This window comes from Nannospalax galili, unplaced genomic scaffold (assembly GCF_000622305.1).
Source record: "Nannospalax galili isolate Female #2095 unplaced genomic scaffold, S.galili_v1.0 scaffold185, whole genome shotgun sequence".
Classification (NCBI taxonomy): domain Eukaryota; kingdom Metazoa; phylum Chordata; class Mammalia; order Rodentia; family Spalacidae; genus Nannospalax; species Nannospalax galili.
In genome coordinates this window covers 676,068-694,816 of record NW_008355474.1, presented here as the reverse complement: position 1 = coordinate 694,816, position 18,749 = coordinate 676,068, and the positions used below count along the sequence as shown (strand labels likewise).

The 18,749-nt window shown below is 39.5% G+C and overlaps 1 protein-coding gene across 4 annotated transcripts in view; it reads right to left on the bottom strand.

The window, feature by feature from the left end:
• Positions 1 to 18,749, bottom strand: part of Blm (BLM RecQ like helicase) — a 113,485-nt gene that overhangs the window by 55,677 nt on the left and 39,059 nt on the right. For 2 of the 4 annotated variants that reach the window (XM_008852772.3, XM_029555977.1), the window contains exons 5-12: positions 15,669 to 15,796; positions 11,732 to 11,864; positions 10,608 to 11,272; positions 8,588 to 8,779; positions 5,524 to 5,642; positions 3,907 to 4,020; positions 2,139 to 2,237; positions 1,778 to 1,926 (exon numbers count right to left, since the gene is read on the bottom strand). In XM_008852772.3, coding sequence (XP_008850994.1) covers positions 1,778 to 1,926; positions 2,139 to 2,237; positions 3,907 to 4,020; positions 5,524 to 5,642; positions 8,588 to 8,779; positions 10,608 to 11,272; positions 11,732 to 11,864; positions 15,669 to 15,796 — 1,599 coding nt within the window. The remainder of the gene's footprint in view (positions 1 to 1,777; positions 1,927 to 2,138; positions 2,238 to 3,906; positions 4,021 to 5,523; positions 5,643 to 8,587; positions 8,780 to 10,607; positions 11,273 to 11,731; positions 11,865 to 15,668; positions 15,797 to 18,749) is intronic. The other 2 variants (XM_029555976.1, XM_029555978.1) reach the window with 1 other exon arrangement.

Sequence of the window (18,749 nt, the reverse complement as noted above, 5' to 3'; positions counted from 1 at the left end):
AGAAACAACCAAAGAAGTGAATAGGAAATCCACTGAATGGAAGAAAATCTTTACCTGATACACATCTGACAGAGAACTAATATCTAAAATATACAAATAATTCAAAGAACAAAGAAACAAGAAAAAAATGGCCCAATAAAAAGATGGGTTAAGGACCTGAACAGAGAGTTCTCAAAAGAAGAAATGAAGACAGCTAAGAAACATCTCAAAAAGTGTTCAACATCATTAGTAATTAGAGAAATGAAAATTAAAACCACCCGAAGGTATCACCTTACCCCAATCAGACTGGCTAGGACCAAGAGAACAAATGATACCAAATGCTGGTGAGGATGTGGAGAAAGGGGAACACTCATCCACTGCTGGTGGGGTTACAAACTTGTGCAGCCTCTATGGAAAACAGTGTGGAGAACTCTTATAAAACTACAAATGAACCTACCATATGACCCAGTTATACCACTCCTTGGCATATACCCAAAGGACTCATCCTATTGTAGAGACACTTGTACAACCATGTTTGTTGCTGCTCTTTTCACAATAGCTAAGAGATGGAAGCAACCTAGGTGTCCCTCAACTGACGAGTGGTTAACAAAAACGTGTTATATTTACACAATGGAGTTCTATTCAGCAGTAAAGAAAGATGAAATTTGCAGGTAAATGGATCTAGAAACTGTTATACTAAGTGAAGTCACACAGACTCAGAAAAATAAACAATGTATGTTTTCCCTCATATGTGGCTCGGCACCAAATCCTTTTAAATTCCAGATCCTTTTAATAAGATGATGATGTATAGCAGTCCCTTCTGCATGAAATAACTACCATTATCAACTTCAGCTGAGCTGCTAAACACAGTCACAAGTGGGCTTGCTGACGGTTGTGCTCATTCATTAAAGGAGTGCCAAGCAGGGTCATTGGACCCTCACCTGAATATCCAGTCATTCTTCCCAGCCAACTAGTCCAGCCTTGGAAGACAAAAGAAAAATGAGGAAGAACCCAATAGAGGGACGCTTTTGGAAGCCCTTGCCAAGAAACTTCAATGGACTCTCATATGAACATTTGAAAATTGCCCTGTTCTAACTTTTTTCTAGTTCCCTGTCTAGAACTTGTAATGCTAATTACTCTTGCCTTTACTTCTCCCTCACATCTCCCATTCATGATTCAAGGACTTTCTTCTCCTCTTAGAGACAAAAGTCATGCAATTTGGGAGTCATTTAGATAGACTCACTGAAGGGGTACTCCAATTGCCTCACCGTGTCCCTGTTCAGTATGGAAGAAGCCAGAGCAGTCTGTGTCCCTATTCTCTATTGGCAATTTGGGTAGCCCCTTCAGAGGATGGCGTGATAAGAATAGGAGGTAGGAATTGGCTAGGCAGTTAGGGTAAAAAGACCCCAAAGAAATGTAGCCAGTTTCTTGGCTAAAAGTCAAAATGTCCTTGGGCCTGTTAGCAACACGCTCTGTTCCAAGGCCAAAAATGTCAAAAGTATTTGAGAGCTTGTATCTAATCCTTAAAAGATTTTAGGGTTACCTCTTCAGAAGGTTGACTGGAGGGGAGGGAGTGGGCACGGATTTGATTAAAACAGCTTATATGCATGTGTGAAATTCTCAATAAAGTTTTTGTAAAAAAAAAAAAAAGAAACAAAAAAACCCCTCTCCCAATTCCAAATATTCTGATTTAGTTGTCCTGGGGTACAGTCTAGGCCCTGGGATTTTTAAAGCCATACAAAAGTGACTTGAATGTGTAATAGCTGAGAATGGAAATACATGGCCTTCAATAACTCACACTTGAGGTCTGAGAATCTTCAGCTGAGTGAGGATGTCCTTCTGGACCCTGGGATTTGCTGTGGCGGTGAGGGCCATCACTGGAACAGAAGGAAACTTCTGGCGAAGCATATTCATTCTTTTGTAATCTTGACGAAAATCATGTCCCCACTAGTTGGAAAAAAAATAATGCTTTCAGATTATTTGGAACTTGCCAATATAAAAAACCAGCACTGACTGGTCAATATCTTAGGGACTACTTTATTCTTCAGTGAAGTGGCAGAATAGTTCATCCAGTGGGAGTTTTTCTTCAGTGTTGTGGTTGTGTGTACTACTGGAGGTATAAATTTATTGACACGCCAAGACATAAAAACAGTGCTTACCTGACTCACACAATGCGCTTCATCAATGACAAAACGTGCCAAAAGCTTCCTCTCATACAGATTCTCCAGAGTGGAAATCAGCCGGTTACTAGCACAGACCTAGACCAGAGAGATACAAGATAGCTAAACATATCGTGTAAATGACTGTTGTCCTTTAGCATTTCAATTAAGTGCTATTAGAACTGCTCAACACAAGTGATTCTTACCTCAAGCTAAGGAGAGAACAGAAGTAATAGAAAATAGCAAATGAGACATTTTAGAATGCTTACCCACATTCAATAAACAGTTTACTTAACAGTAAAACTTTTTTCTGCTCAATATATCTGATGATTGCCATGTGTTTATATTGGTAACAGACTTAAAATTTTTTGAATTTATTAATTTTGTATGTGACTGTGGGTGCACATATGCCATGATATACGTGTGTGGAGGTCAGAAGGCAACTTATGGTGGTCAGTTCTCTTCCACTATGTGGGTCTCAGGAATCAAACTGTGGTCATTAAGCATGTTGGCAAGCACCCCTTACCCACTGAGCCATCTCACCAGCCTGGTAAGAGGACTGTTAGATGTGTGTTAAGTATGTGGATACTATTTGGGGGATAATTAGATGTATTACACATATAGATAGATGTATGTACTTTGTAGCTTTGTCCATGACAGGGTGTAGAAACGACATCCCAGTCACAGCAAGCATGTCTAGTACCTACTTCTTGACAGGGACATATGAAAAGGACACAGAAGCCAGGTTAGTGATGCTTCCTCACTGTTCAAATCTAGGGCAATTAGAACATCAAAATATATAGTGATAATCGATTATAATCCACTACATAAATTAAGAATGTACAAGTTCACACTGATATAAATAAACATGTAGCATAAGGCAAAACTCTCCTTATGTTAGAATGATTAATTAAATTAGTAAAATCAAAATTTGGCATGCATTACAGTAATAACTGATTCGGAAAGAATCATCAATAGATACTTAAAATTGTAGGAAAGCTCTGATGTCTAACAGGATATTTAAATAGTTTCAGGATAGCCTACAACAGGGTATCTACTAATTACAAAGATGAAGGGGGGCAGGGAGGACCCTCTGCTAACTACAAGGGAAAAGCCTGGCAGTTACTATTTTAATCAAGTGGCTGGTTAACTAGCACCATCAGTAATGGGATCAGTTCATGTCAATACCTTCTGATAGCACTCATGGGAACATACCACATCTGTAATACTTGGGCCAGAATGAATACCACAAGTTTAATCAGCAGGAAACATAAGACTAACTCAAACTGAGAGGCAGTTCTCAGAATAACTAGCCTTTATGTTTCAAAAATGTCAGAATCATGAAAGATAAGAAAGTGAACTGTTCAGATAAAAGGAAATTAAACTGGGGTTTTCTTTTGCTACAAAGGACATTACTGGGGCAACTGGTGAAGCAAGAAGATGATGAAGGGGTTAAGTACAGTACTGTATTGCTGTGTAGGCCCTGACTCTGATATTTATGCTATGGTTAAGAGAATTCTTTAGTTTAGGAAAATGCACAATGGAGTAATTAGGGTTAAAATGGTACGTTCTCAATCAAATGCTTCAGAAAAAACTAGAAAAAGAATAAGCTATAAAGGAATTGTAGTAAAATGTTACCATTTTGGGAGTGAAAGTTACACAAGAATTCTTTGACTATACTGTACACAAAAAATTACAACCAATTTTGAAAAAAATGTATTCTAGGGTCCTTCAGTATTACATTAAAAGTAGTAAAATAAATACAAACCTTCTCTGGAGTAACATATAAAAGTTTGATAATTGGGTCTTTTTTGGATAGCTGGAGGTAAATATTTGCAGCTTCTGAGTCAGTCTTATCACCAGTAAGATACGTAGCTGGAATCTAAGAGTAAAAGCAACAACTTAAATTTTATACATTAATCTAACATGATTATGCTATTTAGGTTTTATAAATATTTCATAAATCACATATTAAACCTATCAAAAGAAAACAGTATCTTATAATAACACAAATAATCAGTGTACATATTTTATTTTCATTAAAAAAATTTTTGCGTTTATCAGTCAGTCTCACTGTATAGGCTAGGCAAGCCTCAAACTTGGGCAGATCTCTGTGAGTTCAAAGCCAGCCTGGTCTACATAGTGAGTCCCAGGCCAGCTAGTTTTTTTGTTTTCTTTTAAGGTCAATACATCCTGAAGGTTTTAATGCTCAGTGATGATAGCTGTATTATTATAAACAACAAGGCAATGGTCACCATCACTGCACTGACATTCTTTGGAAGAAAAATCATACCAGCTGTCATGTGGAGACATTATGATTCATAATACTGTATGCAACTCTGTTGACGGCAATGTGAAGAATCCAATAGAATGCAGTTGTAACTCCTTCAACTCAGGAATGAAGAAAAAAATACAGGTGTACAGCTCCTCACATGTGCACACATTTAGGACAAAGAGGAAAGAACTATGGTGCTCTGGCAGTAGTTAAAAAAAAGAAACCCTTTCATATTGTTAAGAAAAAACTTACAATAGCAAAATATAGGTTAAGAGTTCTTGCTGGGCGTGGTGGCAAGAACCAGCACTCAGGAGGCAGAGGCAGGTGGATCTCTGCGAGTTCAAGGCCAGGCTGGTCTAAAGAGTGAGTTCCATGCCAGCTGGGGATAAAAAAGAGAAAAAGCGTACTTACTAAAATACATTCTTGTAGGAGAATTAAAATCAGATTGAATTATAGATGGTTATTTGTATCAGAATATTACAAACATATGCGCTAAACTATAATTAATGAATTATTATAATTCATAAACAATAGTTAAAGAAAGATTAAATACGTGTTTCTAAGGCACATTTTAATTCATTTTTATTTTTGTTATATGTATGAGTGTTCTGATTGCATGTATGTAATTATGCCTGTGTGTGCAATGCCCAGGAGGCCAGAAGAGGACCTTGGATCCCCTAGAACTGGAGTTACAGACAGTTGTTAGCTGCCATGTGGGTGCTGGGAACTGAACCTGGGTCCTCTGCAAAAGCAGCCAGTACTCTTAACTACTGAGCCATCTCTCCAGACCCTTTTTATTTTAATTGAAATTGTGTGTGTACGAACACATTGGGAAGTCAGAGGACAACTTGCAGGAGTCGGTTCTCTCCTTTTACAATGTGGGTGGGTTCCAGGGATTGAACTCAGGTCCTCAGATTTGGTGGCAAGTGCCTTTATTAATTTTTTTTTTTGAGACAGGGTTTCTTATGTAACCTAGCCTAGAACTTTCTGTATAGAACAGGCTGGCCTCAAATTCAGAGACCTACCTGCCTCTGCCCCCTGAGTGCTGGGATTAAAGGTATGTACTACCACGTCTCACCCTTTTATTAATATTTTTATGTAATAACTTACATCAAAAGAAGTTAGCTTTTGGACTTGATCTACTATTAGTGATCTCAAGGGAGAAATGACAATAGTGACCCCAGGGGAAACACAAGCAGGTAGCTGGTAACACAAACTTTTACCACCTCCTGAAAGACAAATAACAACAACAACAATCTGTCAGCATCTATTTTGAGAGTATGAAGGTAAAAGTTATCAAGGAAACCAAATATAATATTCAAAATAATTAACAGGATATCAAGTGATATTGCCCATGGGCTTAGCAATCTCCATAGTGAATTACATGAACTCTTTAGAAAACTTAATAATGTGCAAACAATCTTTCAAGACATCTTATATAGGCTCATGCAATAGTAAAGCAAGAACCAGAGCAAGAATTGTTTATAAAGTCTGACAAATCCAAACATTTGGCAATATAAGGGGTCTCTAAAAATAACTCTGGGACTAACATAATTGCTTTTTTTGGAGACAGGGTCTCACGATGTAGCCCTGGATGGCCTGGAACTCGCTATGTAGACCACGCTGGCCTCAATCTTATAGAGATCTGCCTGCCATTGTCTCCCTGTGTCGCCACATCCAGTCATAATTGCTTTTTATATAATGTAATAAAATAGCCGGGTGTGGCGGCTCACACTTTTAATCCCAGCACTCAGGAGGCAGAGGGAGGGGGATCTCTGTTGAGTTCTAGGCCAACCTGGTTTACATAGTGAGTTTCAGGCTAACTAGGGCTACAGGAAGACCCTATCTCAAAAAGACATATATATATATATATATATACACACACACACACATATATACACATATACATATAAAAACAGTAAAAACCAACGACTTGGTTATTATGACACCCCCCCCCACACACACACAAGCTGAGGGCCCTACACATACATACTGGCAAGTGCTTTATCACTGAGCTACATCCCCTGTTGGGATCTCAGTATTTTAAAAACATTAGGCTGAGCCTTGAAACACAGAGCTTTAACTCCCAGTACCCTCACCTCTAAGGTAATAGTCTTAATCTTCCTTTGAAATAAAAGGGTAGAACTATATTTGAATATATTAACAAAAGACGAAGAAAAAACCTGAAAATCTAACAAAATTTTTGCTGTTTAGCTCTAATTCAAAATGGCAAGATAGTAAATATACACTTCTTTTCCTTTCTCTGTCCTGTCTCTACCTGAGTGATGGGGATCAAACCCAGGGTTTTGTGTGTGCTAGGCAAGGCTCTTATCAATGGGTTATACCCCAAGTCCCAAGTACACGTTTCAAAATAACCAAATGATTGTATTCTAAATAATTTTCCATTTCATCCATCTACTAATGGCAAAAGCTACTGCTAGGTAGTTTTTAGGACTTCATTCTTTTTTTCAAAGCATATAGTACATTCCTTCTTTTTTAATAAATAGTGACCAAATTTCATTTTGGCATGTATGTGGCAATGTCAAGGCACGAATGGGATGCTGGGATGGGACTAAAGAGACCTGCTCTACCACTTAAATAGCTGCATGAACTCAGACATGCTACTTAACCTGATGAGGCCTTAATTCCATCATCTACAAAAGCTAGTGGTTTTAAAAGAATTTATCCAAGAGAAACTTGGATATAAAGATTATAAAGATATATAAGACATATATATATAGCCGGGCGTGGTAGCGCACGCCTTTAATCCCAGCACTGGGGAGGCAGAAGCAGGCAGATCTCTGAGTTCAAGGCCAGACTGGTCTACATAGTGAGTTCCAGGACAGCTGGGGCTAGAGGGAGACCGTCTCAAAAAGACTGGGGGGAGGGGGGTGGAATACACACACACACACACACACACACACACACACACACACACACATAAAGAATTGGAATCTTTATAATGTATTTGTCAAGAGCTGAAACTGAGGTAGAAGGGCCACTGAAGGCTCTGAAAGCTTGATGAGATTACTGCCAAAGTCCTTCCCAGGGTCAGAGCTGTCAAGAACCAAATTAGGGCTGAAACAGGGGTACAGTGATCATTAAGTTACTAAAATCTGAAATACAGATAAGCTAACATTGCCTAAACTTTACAATCAGTTTGGGGGCCCGAGTGATGGCTCACAGCGTAAAACTGCTTGCTATGCAAGCCTGATGACCAAAGTTCAATTCACGGAACCCACGAGAAGGTAAAAGGAGAAACGAACTCCATAAAGTTGTCCTCTGACCTCCACATTCACACAGTGGCACACATGTGCTCCTCCAATCACACCCATATGCCCCATAGAATAATAATGATAATAAAAACACTTTAAAACCAGTTTAAAGAAATTCAGATGCCCAATCAAAAGTATGTAATAATAACAGTAGCACTGACTGACTTGCCTTTTAAAGGTTATAACAAGACAAGCAAAAGACAGGAAGAACTACATGGAGGTGCTGAACTGCCTAGCTGCTTACTTCATATTTGTACTGTGTTTGAGAGGGGCATTGGAAGGCAGGCCTTCACTCTAGAGATGATGATCTGAGTAGCTCTTATAGACTTTCATAACAAAAAGTCCTGGTCTCTTCAAAACTGGCTAAGAAAGAACTGTGTCAAGTCCATTTCACTCTATCCTTGGATGCTCTGTGAAGTGGGCACTGTACTATGTACTGTCCCTACCATACCTACAAAGGAATCAGGTCCTGAGAGTGAAATGGCTTGCCTACATGCATACCACTGCTCCCTCATAAGGGGCAGAGCTGCATCCAGAGATGATGATCTGAACTACCGTACTGTACCATCAAAGGTCCAGCCAGAATGGTCATCGTGTCTAACAATGATCCATTCCCTTCCTGGGCTTATTTAGATTAGAAATAAAGAAAACTTCGCCAAGAAAAGTTCTATATCAGGTCAACCCAATGAAATAACAGTCTTAAAGGGCTATAAACCTTATCATGTCAACAACTAGAACAGAGGCTATTAGATGATAAACACTCTTACTGTGGTTTGGGAGGTTTAAAAGGTCCTTAAATGATAAGAATATTGTGTAGGTGTTCTTTTCATTTCTATTAAAGAGTTTTCATTTAACATCTGCCAATGGGTTTCTGCCAATTCATATCTAAAAATACATACCAGTGGGCATTAGGATAAAACAGTCTTCACCAAGCAGCGCAGCATTGATCGCCTCTAGCTGATTAGTTCTAAAATTATGCAAGCCAAATTTCTTATGAAAAATCTTCATCATTTCTTTTGTATGAGGAAAATTAAGACTCTGAAAGTGCTCATGTTTTTTATTTTTGGATGATAAATTTTGCGCCAATTTATCTACAAAAATAATCAATTAAAAAAAATCAGTGCATTAATACAGTAACAATAGCTTTAGCATTCATCTTTCCCTTGCAGAATCAATGACACATCTCTCCCTACTGCATAAAATGTTTACATGGTTTCCTTCCAATTAGTCTCAGAAGTTCCTACAGGCCTAAATCAAGTCTTTCCTTGAGTTTTCTGCAGCCCCATCAATATAATTTATCCCATCCCTCTTCTCCCTTGATCTTTGAGATCATGACTTTTCTACTTGTTTTATTTTACTTTTTGCTGTGCTAGAGAGCAAACCTAGGGTTTGTGCATGCTGGGCAAGTATTCTAGTGTAGTAGAACCAGAACCCAGCACACATACATGGCACACAGTGAGCTAGCCCCCCAGCCCCTTTACTGGCTTTAAGACTCCTCTCCTGGCTCCATTTCTCTTGCTCATTAACCTTGGGAGTCTTTTAGATACTTGAGGCTGGGCTCTTTACACATTCTTATTTGGAATTTTCCTAGTCCTATAACTTTAAACATAATCTGCAAGCAGACAATGCCTAGTTCAATCCTGACAGCCTAAATTCCCATCCTACACGCACATCCAACTATCTGCAAGACATTTCTACCTGAAAGATTTTCCAAATGTTTTAAATTCAACAGTCTGAAAATAGCCCTTCTCAACTTCTCTAAATCTGACTCTGGCTCCTGACTTCCCTATTTCTGTGAATGGTGTCATAGCTTTGCAGTCACCCGGGTCTGAAACCTCAGTCACCTGAACTTTTCAAGTTCATCTTTCACTGTCTCTCACATCTCTCCCTGCTCTGCATCCTCACTGGGGCAGCTCTGATTCTAGAGAACGAGAGGTTCTCACATACCAGCTCTGGCAGCTCCTCTCACTCCAACACTCAACTGTCTCAAAGATAATTGCAGACATAAGTATGACACATCCTAGCATACCAAAATAAATCTATTAATGGCTATTTTAAAGGTCAACAGCATCACTGTAAGAACAACTTCAGAGGCATTAAGTCATCAATGGTGCAAAAACAGGGAGGGCTGTACTTCATAAAACTGCACGTGTATTCTTGTTTCAGTAACGAACATGGTGATAACTTTATAGGGCTGATGTTAGGTTTTAGAATTAATTTTGGCCTCACTCTGAAGCCTTTACAGTAGCTCAGTTTATTCCAGAACCCATCCCAGGATATGACACATCAAGAGCACTCAATGAGTATTTACGGAGGTTTTGTTTTGAGACAAGGTCTCACTCTATAGGTGAGACTGGCTGCAAACTCATTGTACTCCTCCTGCCCCATCCTCAAAAGTGCTGGGATTATAGGTGTTGAGCATCCATGCCTGGCTCACTATTTATTGAATTTCTGACTTCATATTCTTAGGCTGCCTTATATTTGAATGTTGTAACACATAAAACATTTCTCTATAAATGAAATTATTTCACATCAATATATGTTTTAAAAACATACATATTTTTAGCATATAAATTCATCTTTTTTTCCATTTCAAAATCACTAAAAACTTGGCACTCATGAGCTTTATTGTTTTGGGGACTAGAAAAAGTTAGTTTAAAGGAAAAGCACATTTGTAATGACTTTAAAGCTTTACTACAATAGGTTATAATTACACATTTTATAAACCTACAGCTGCTACGGAGACAAAAGAGCAACTTGTGTTTGAAATTGTGATCTGTAATTCATATTATCAGTAGAAATTTGCATAGAAACAATGTGATTTTCAGACAATGACAAGATGCCCTTTCTTATACAATCCCTATTTTGGACAGTTTTGTTTTCCTATAATATTTAAGCATTCATTTATTTTAAACTTACCAGTGTAATTATAAATTGACTCTGAGAAGTTTTTATTTTGAGCAGTAGATGCCACTGGAAGAGAGTTTGTCTTGGCTGAAGAAATCCTCTCTGATACTGATTTAACTGGCCCACCTTCCTTGATAGGTGGGTAGGCAGCTGTGGAAGGTTTATTAGCTGCTAAATTATGCATTATATTTTCCCAGTCATCATCATCATCATCAAAGTCATCTATATTAAAATTATCAATGTTGTAGGAAGCCTGGATTTCTCTTTCCGAGTTATTTTCTGAATCAGTGTGTTTATTCGGATCTTTCACAGCAGTGCTTGTGAGAACATTTCCTGGGAAATAAGAGCTTTCGTTTCTTTTTTCTGTCCTTGGTGTTTCAGCCCAATTGCTACTTACAAAGGACTTCTGTAAATGGGAATTCAATAACGGCCTTTCAAAGAGATTCTTCATGGTAGCTGAGAATCCTGTCTTTCCTGGAGTGGTGGTCAGTAAACATTCCCCAGTGGAAAGAGAATCTGAGAGAAGGTATGGAAAATTTAACTCTTTAGTAGGATTCCCTACAGGGCAGGAATCACCCTCCATAGTGTTACCGAGTGAATCAGGCCCGTGTGTCCACACTGAACTCAGAAGACTGATATCATTTCTATTAAAATCTGCTTCAGCTAGGAGTTTCCTTCTGAAGAGAGAAAGAGAACATACTAAATGTAAGTAGTTTGCTATAGTAGACCATAAAAATTTACGTTCATTTTATTTTATTTTTTGGTCTTTTTGAGACAGGGTCTCCCTGTAGCCCCAGCTGTCCTGGAGCTCACTATGTAGACCAGACTGGCCTTGAACTCAGAGATCCACCTGCCTCTGCCTCCCAAGTGCTGGGAACAAAGGCATGTGCCACCATGCCCAGCTGTATTTTTGTTTTTTAAGACAGTGTGTCTCCACTCTAGTCCAGGATAGCCAGGTTGTGAATACAAATCTTAAAGGGATGGTTTGAAAACTAAATAAACTTAAAACTTAGTGACAGGACAATCATCCTTATGTAATTTCTAGGCCAGAAAGCCTCACCAATTTGCCTTTCTGTTTTAATTGGAGTGGCAGAACTGCAATTAGATACATTCCAGAAGGAGGAAAATCAAGATACCTTATGTTTCGTTGTTGAAGCAGCTCATTCCCACAATTCAAAGCTTTCAGTTCATCATCAGGAATAGTATCAACTAATTTACAGATGTGTTCCATCACGTGAATAAGCTGCTGCTGTACACTTATCTCTCTGGCTATAAAGTAATTATAAATAAAGAATGAGGATGGAATCCTGGATATGAAAATGCCAGACATGTACTCCCCAAATGTATTACCCTCCCCAAGCCCCTGCACCTTTTTCTTTATGAAGCCACGTAACTACGAGACAATTTCAAAGGAATGAATGGTTTAAACGAAGAAAAGCAAACAAAGGGTTTAGGGCAGCAATATAAACAAAGAAAATGCCTGCCCGACTTCAAAGGCTTATGGTATGTGGGAAAGAAAGTCAGTTTACATGGGCAATAGGGGAGACAGTATTCTCGGGAGACAAGGAGATAAAGGACAAAAATGTTCCGAGAAGAAAGATGAGGCTCTGTATGTGGCTTCAGATGAAGAACAGCCAGCTGAAGGGTTTAAAAGACAGGAAGAAGAAAAAGAGGAAAAAAACAGAACAGTGTGGGGACAACCATCTGCATGAGAATGACCCAAGAAATGTGGCCTACTACTGGTGACTGTGTGGGAAGAGGGATGCTAAGATACGAAGTGCTGAAAGTGGCATTGCTGAATTTCTGTCACTTTGGAAGGCATACCAGCCTCAGACTGGAAAGAAGAGACTGCACAATGATTTGAAGGAACTTAAAGCCAAGGCAGACTCAAAGACACCAGTACCTAGACAGTGGCAAGAAACTCACGTCTCCCTTGCCAGATAGACTGTACCTCAGACTACAAGAAGAACCCTTGAAAGAGACCTCAGAGCCCTCAATGCTGATATGTGAGGCACCAACTGATAAGGCTCAAGGAAAGTGAAGACAGACTAATATTGTACTAACTTTCAAAAAAAAAAAAAAATTGAAGGTGATTGCCAAAAGCTACAGACTAGTAATCCTGGTGTCAAATCAATGCAAAATTCAAGAACATGCTATCAAAATGCTGCTTTGTAGTTTTAAAAAGAGGAAACAATTATGGAGTTATGGAAAGTTCATAAAAACAAAACAGCTGTCTTCACGTTCCTCCTTTGGAAGGATTACTAGACTGACAGGTAATAATAGCTGGCATTTACTGTAGGCCAACAGTGCACCCTGAAAGCTGACAGCTATGCAACGAGACAGGTATTCTCTTCATTTTCTACAAGAAAAGGCTAAGAACTAAGCGTGGAGGTGTTCACGGCTCTCAGAAGGCAGAAGCACGATTATGGGCTGGAGGTTACCTGGGCTACGTAATGAGACCCTGACTCAACAAACAAAGCCCAGTAAGGTCCAGAGTGGTTTAGGTTTAATTAATGTGCTGTTGTCACAATGTCAGGAGTAGGAGACAGGTTTTTATTGCAGGTCTGCATCACTTGGAGCTAACGCCCCCTCCTTCTGACCTTTCTAGAGTCCCATACCTGAATCTTTTAAAATTCCATAGAGAAGGAAAAGGAACATTCTAAAGAAAGATTCATGAACTAGATGAGTAAGAGGTGATGAATTAACTGGTATCAGCTAATAGGGAAGCTGTTCCTGACATTGTAGGGCACTGTCCATATCCCTATCCTAGGAATCATCATAATAGTGAAATTTAGTGATACAGAAACTGGCTAATGCAGTGGTTATCAGAGTAAGCTCAAGTCTCTAGACTGCTGGCTAGAATCGTAGCTCTACTGTTGCCGTAATTCTGCAATCATGTAATTATGAACTCCCCTCTACTTTAGTTCCCTTGTTTCTAACATGGAGATAACATCAACCACTTTATGGGGCTGGTATGGAGATTAAATTAGTTTGCATTGTAGGGCTCTTAGAAGAGTGACTGAAACATCAGATATTTCAGGAAAACCTCTAAAAATAAAAGCAGAGACCAAGACAAAAACAAACTTGGAGGAAAGAAAACAACAGAGAACACTACACATACGTAAGTGCATGCATACATATACCACAGGATAAGTACAGCACATGTCAAAGGAGACTAGCATGCCCTATAGAAATACTCAGAGAACAGAAAAGAGTTCTGGGAAATTGCTTAGATAAAAATGATAAATTCAGCTGGGCATGGTAGCACATGCCTTTAATCCCAGCACTCAGGAGGCAGAAACAGGCGGATCTCTGTTGAGTTCAAGGCCAGCCTGGTCTACATATCGAGTTCCAGGCCAGCAGGGGCTATACAGAGGCCCTGTCTCAAAAAGACTCTCCCTCCCAAAAAAGAGAGAGCGATAAATTCAGGGGACTGGAGAGACGGCTCAGGGGTTAAGAGCACTGGCTACTCTTATAGAGGATTTGGGTTCCCAGCACCCAAATGGTGACTAACAACGACCTGTAACTCCAATTCTAGGGAATCCAATGTCCTCTTCTGGCTTATGCAGGCATTGTATGCATGGGTGCACTTATACACATGTAGGCAAAACAATCATACACATAATACATATATAAATGATAAATTTACAGAATATTTATTAAAAAGATAAAACTAAGAAATTTTAGACAGGCTTGGTGGCACACACCTTTAATCCCAGCACTTGGGAGGCAGAGGCAGGGGATCCCTGTGAGTTTGAGGCCAGCCTAATCTATATAGTGAGACCCTGCCCCAAAATATCAACAACAACAAACAAACCAAACCAAATAAACAAAATGGAAAAAAAAAACCTGAGAAATTTTCCAAACACATAGAAAAACAAGAGATGGAGGTTATGTAAGACAATTAGTGTAGGTCTAACATCCAAACAGAAGTTCTGGACAGAGTAAAAGAGAAAACAGAGGGAAACAATTTTTTTCAATACTACAAGGAAAACAATCCAGAATAAAAGCACGAATATGTTTAGCCTGAATGTGTCTCTAAGAAGTAAACTCAAAAGTGAGAGAAGGGACTGTCACTTTTCAAAGTCGTACAAAGCTATTGCTTAATTACACCAGATAGTTACATCTATCTATCTATCTATCTATCTATCTATCTATCTATCTATCTATCTATCTATCTATCTATCATCTATCTATCTTTTTGGTCTTTTTGAGACAGTCCCCCAGTAGCCCTAGCTGGCCTGGAACTTGCTATGTAGACCAGGCTGGCCTTGAACTCTCAGAGATCTGCCTGCCTCTGCCTCCCAAGTGCTAGGATTAAAGGCGTGTGGTACCATGCCTGGCTGCACCAGATATTTAACAGGTGAGAAAAAAGAATCATAAAGGAATAGGGCTGGAGATCTAGCCAAGTGGCAGAGCACAGAGGCCCTGGGTTCAATCCCCAGCATTAAAGGGAAAAAAAAGAAAAGGAACAATTCCAATAAACAGGCAAAAAAAGTATTAAGCTTTAAATGGACATCCAGACCCAGATCAAGGACACACAAGGGAGAAGCAAGAGAATGAAAGAGCTACATACAGCAACGTAGTTATAAAGACTTATTTAGCTGGGGGACAGTGGTGGGGATAAAGTTTCTAGGAGCTTTCTGTAATCCCTGCACTCAAGAGGCTGAGGAAGGGGAATTGTCATGAACTAAAAACCTGCCTGGGCTACATAGTGAGTTCCAGGCCAGCTGGGGTTACAGGAGACCCCCATCTCAAAACAAAAAGTAACCCCACAAAACTTCTAAAAGCTTCATATTCACCTAACAAGGATTAAATTTACAGGGAGGCAAATTCTGGCTCTTTCTATGAAATGATTTTCTAGCAAGCAACATTTTCAAGATGGAGAATGAGCTTTGTGAGATAATGTGTTCAAGGGTTGTTCAAACAAATGCTAGCTAACCAATGAATCCAGATGATTTACAGCATTACCACACAGGGCACAATACATTTACCATTTTGTACTATTTAGCTACAGTATGAAAATACAATTACTTTACAAAAGTAAGTAGTTGAAATATGTGATTTTTATACCTTTGTAGTCTCTACTGGCTTCTGGACCCCGCTCCAGTGGAATTATTTTCTCTGGTTTTGATGAAAGCTCATTTGATGTGCTAAGAATGTTTTTCTCTTTGTCCGAGTCATCAAGATCCTTTAGCATACTATATATATATATACACACACACACACACACACACACAAAGTTAAACCAATAATGCTGTAGACTTAATAAATGCAAACTTTTTCTCCTACTATTTTTCTACAATTGGTTAAATATGTAACAGATAAAGGAAAGGTTTTCTTTTTCTTTGGTTTGCTTTGAGACAGTGTCAAATAGCTGGGCTGGCCTGGAACTTGTAGGGTGGCCAAGGCTGACCCAAAATTGATCCTCCTGCCAACACCTCCTAAGTGCTGAGATTACAGGCTTGCACCATACCTGGTTGGGAAACAGTCTCATATCTTCTCCACTCTAAAAACTTCTTTTGCCCCCCACCCGCTTTCCGGTCTTTTTGAGACAGGGTCTCTCTGTAGCCGCAGCTGGCCTGGAACTTACTATGTAGACCAGACTGGCCTTGAACTCAGAGATCTGCCTGCCTCTGCCTCCCAAGTGTTGGGATTAAAGGTGTGCACCACCATGCCTAGCCTTTTTTTCTTGTCTTTTTGAGAAAGAGTCTCCCTGTAGCCCCAGCTGACCTGGAACTCACTATGTAGACCAGGCTGACCTTGAATTCACAGAGACCCACATGCCTCTACCTCCTGAGTGCTAGGATCAAAGGTGTGTACCACCATGCACTAAAAACCTCTTTAGCCAACCCTTAAGTCTTCCATCTTCTGGTTCCAAGAGACCCTTTCAACTTTTATCTCCAAGTATATCCTTTCATAACACCAGGCTACAGACAAACTGTACTGCTTACATTCCTTATGAGCTCTGGATTGTCTATTTTAGGGACACTGCTTCTGCTCTTTCCTCAGTTTGGAAAAGCTGTCACCCCAAGCTTGCTGTACCCAAATCACACATGTTCCTATAGGTCCAGTTCAAGTGCTATTTCTCTGCTTTTTCTGGAAAGTAGCTATTAAAAACACTATTTTCTAAGATTTTAAACAGCTTTATTTAGACTTCTTATATTGGGCCAATGTACATTATGTGTTTATGCATGTATGTATGTATCTATGTATGTAATGTATGTATCGATCTATCCATCCATTTATCCAGTTAACTTATACAGATTGTGCAAAAATATATTAACTATAAACATTGTAAGTTTGATTAGATAGAAAAATACTTCAAGCTGGGTATAGTGGCTCATGCCCGTAATCTCAGTGCTTGGGAGGTAAAGGCAGGAGGATCAGGAGTTCAAGGTCATTCTTGGCCACATAGAAAGTCTGAGGTTAACTTGGGTTACATATAAGACCCGTCTAAAAAGCAAACACAAGGCTGGGGAGATGACTCAGTCAGTAAAATACTTGCAATGCAAGAACAAGGACCTGAGTTTGGATCTCTAGCATGCTGTAAAAGTTAGACGCAGTGATCGCATATTTCTTTGCACACTGAAGAGGAAGAGACAGGTAGATCATGGCACTTGCTGGTCAGCCAGCCTGGCTAAATCAGTGAGATACCATGTCTCAAAAAAAAAAAAAAAAAAAAGCCAGGCGTGGTGGTGCACACCTTTAATCCCAGCACTCCGGAGGCAGAGGCAGGCAGGTGTCTGTGAATTCAAGGCCAGCCTGGTCTACATAGTGAGTTCCAGGACAGCTGGGGCTACAGGGAGACCCTGTCTCAAAAAGACCAAAAACAAAAACCCCCAAAACCTGAAAACCCACACAGAATAAATAAAATATGCATAAATTTTAAGCATACTTTGAATATAAAATATATGAGAAAATTCTATTTCAATTTATAATCTGCATAAATATATATACTACTTGTAATGGAAAATATAGTGTGAACCTTATAAATAACCATTTCCAATTGCTGAAAATCTATTAGAGTTGGATCTGAAATGTCCCCATAGGTTCATGCATTTATGGTGGTTGGAAAGAGAAATGTCTCATAGGTTCAAGTACTGGTGGTCCTGTTTGGGAAGTCAAGGAATCTTTAGGAAGATGTGGTTTTGGTAGAGGAAGTATGCCATGGGGGAGTGTGGGGGGGGTGGGCTTTGAGAGTTCACAGCCTTGCCTCACTTCCAGCTGCTTTCTCTGCTTCATGTTTGTTGTTGAAGATGTGAGCTCTCAGCTTCCTGCTCCTGAATCCATGTCTGCCACTTGCTGCCATGCCTCTCCACCATGATGAACTCTTTCTTATCCCTCTGGAACTGTAAGCCAAAATAAACTCTTCCTTCTATAAGTTGCTTTGGTCATGGTATTTTATCACAGCAACAGAAAAGTAATATACTAGCTCTTCCATCTGGTGATGCTGTTTTGTGAGGTTCTAGAACCTTTGGAACACAGGGTCTAGCTGACAGATGTAGGCCACTAGAGGCAGGCCTTGAGGGCTTTAGCTCAATCTTTCTTATGGTGCCATCTTTACTTCTTGATCTACCAATATGTGAGAGGTGATAGTCATAAGCTCCCACTACCACAGACAGCTGCTCCACATGCCTTTCCTGTTATGAACTGTATCCTCTGAAACTGTAAGCAAAAAAAAACCCCCTTCTCTTTATTTGCTTTTGTCGCAGCAATGAAAAAACTGATACACTAGGTAAAGTGATTCATGGTATAACTCAATAAATCATGTTGTTATTAAAAAAGAAAATGGGGGCTGGAGAGATGGCTCAGAGGTTGAGAACACTGGCTGTCTTGCAGAGGATCCAGGTTTGGTTCACAGCTTCCACATTGCAACTAACAACTGTCTGTAACTCCAGTTCCAGCGCATCTGATGCCCTCTTCTGACTTCTGCATATCATTGTATGACATGGATGTACTTACACATGTGCAGGCTATACATTCATATACTTAAATAAAATATATAAGGGGCTGGAGAGATGGCTCAGCGGTTAAGAACACTAGTTGTTCTTGCAGAGAACCTGGGTTTGATTCCCAGCACCCACATGGCGGGTACAAACCATCCTTAACTCCAGTTCCAGGGGAATCTGAAGCCCTCTTCTGACCTCCATG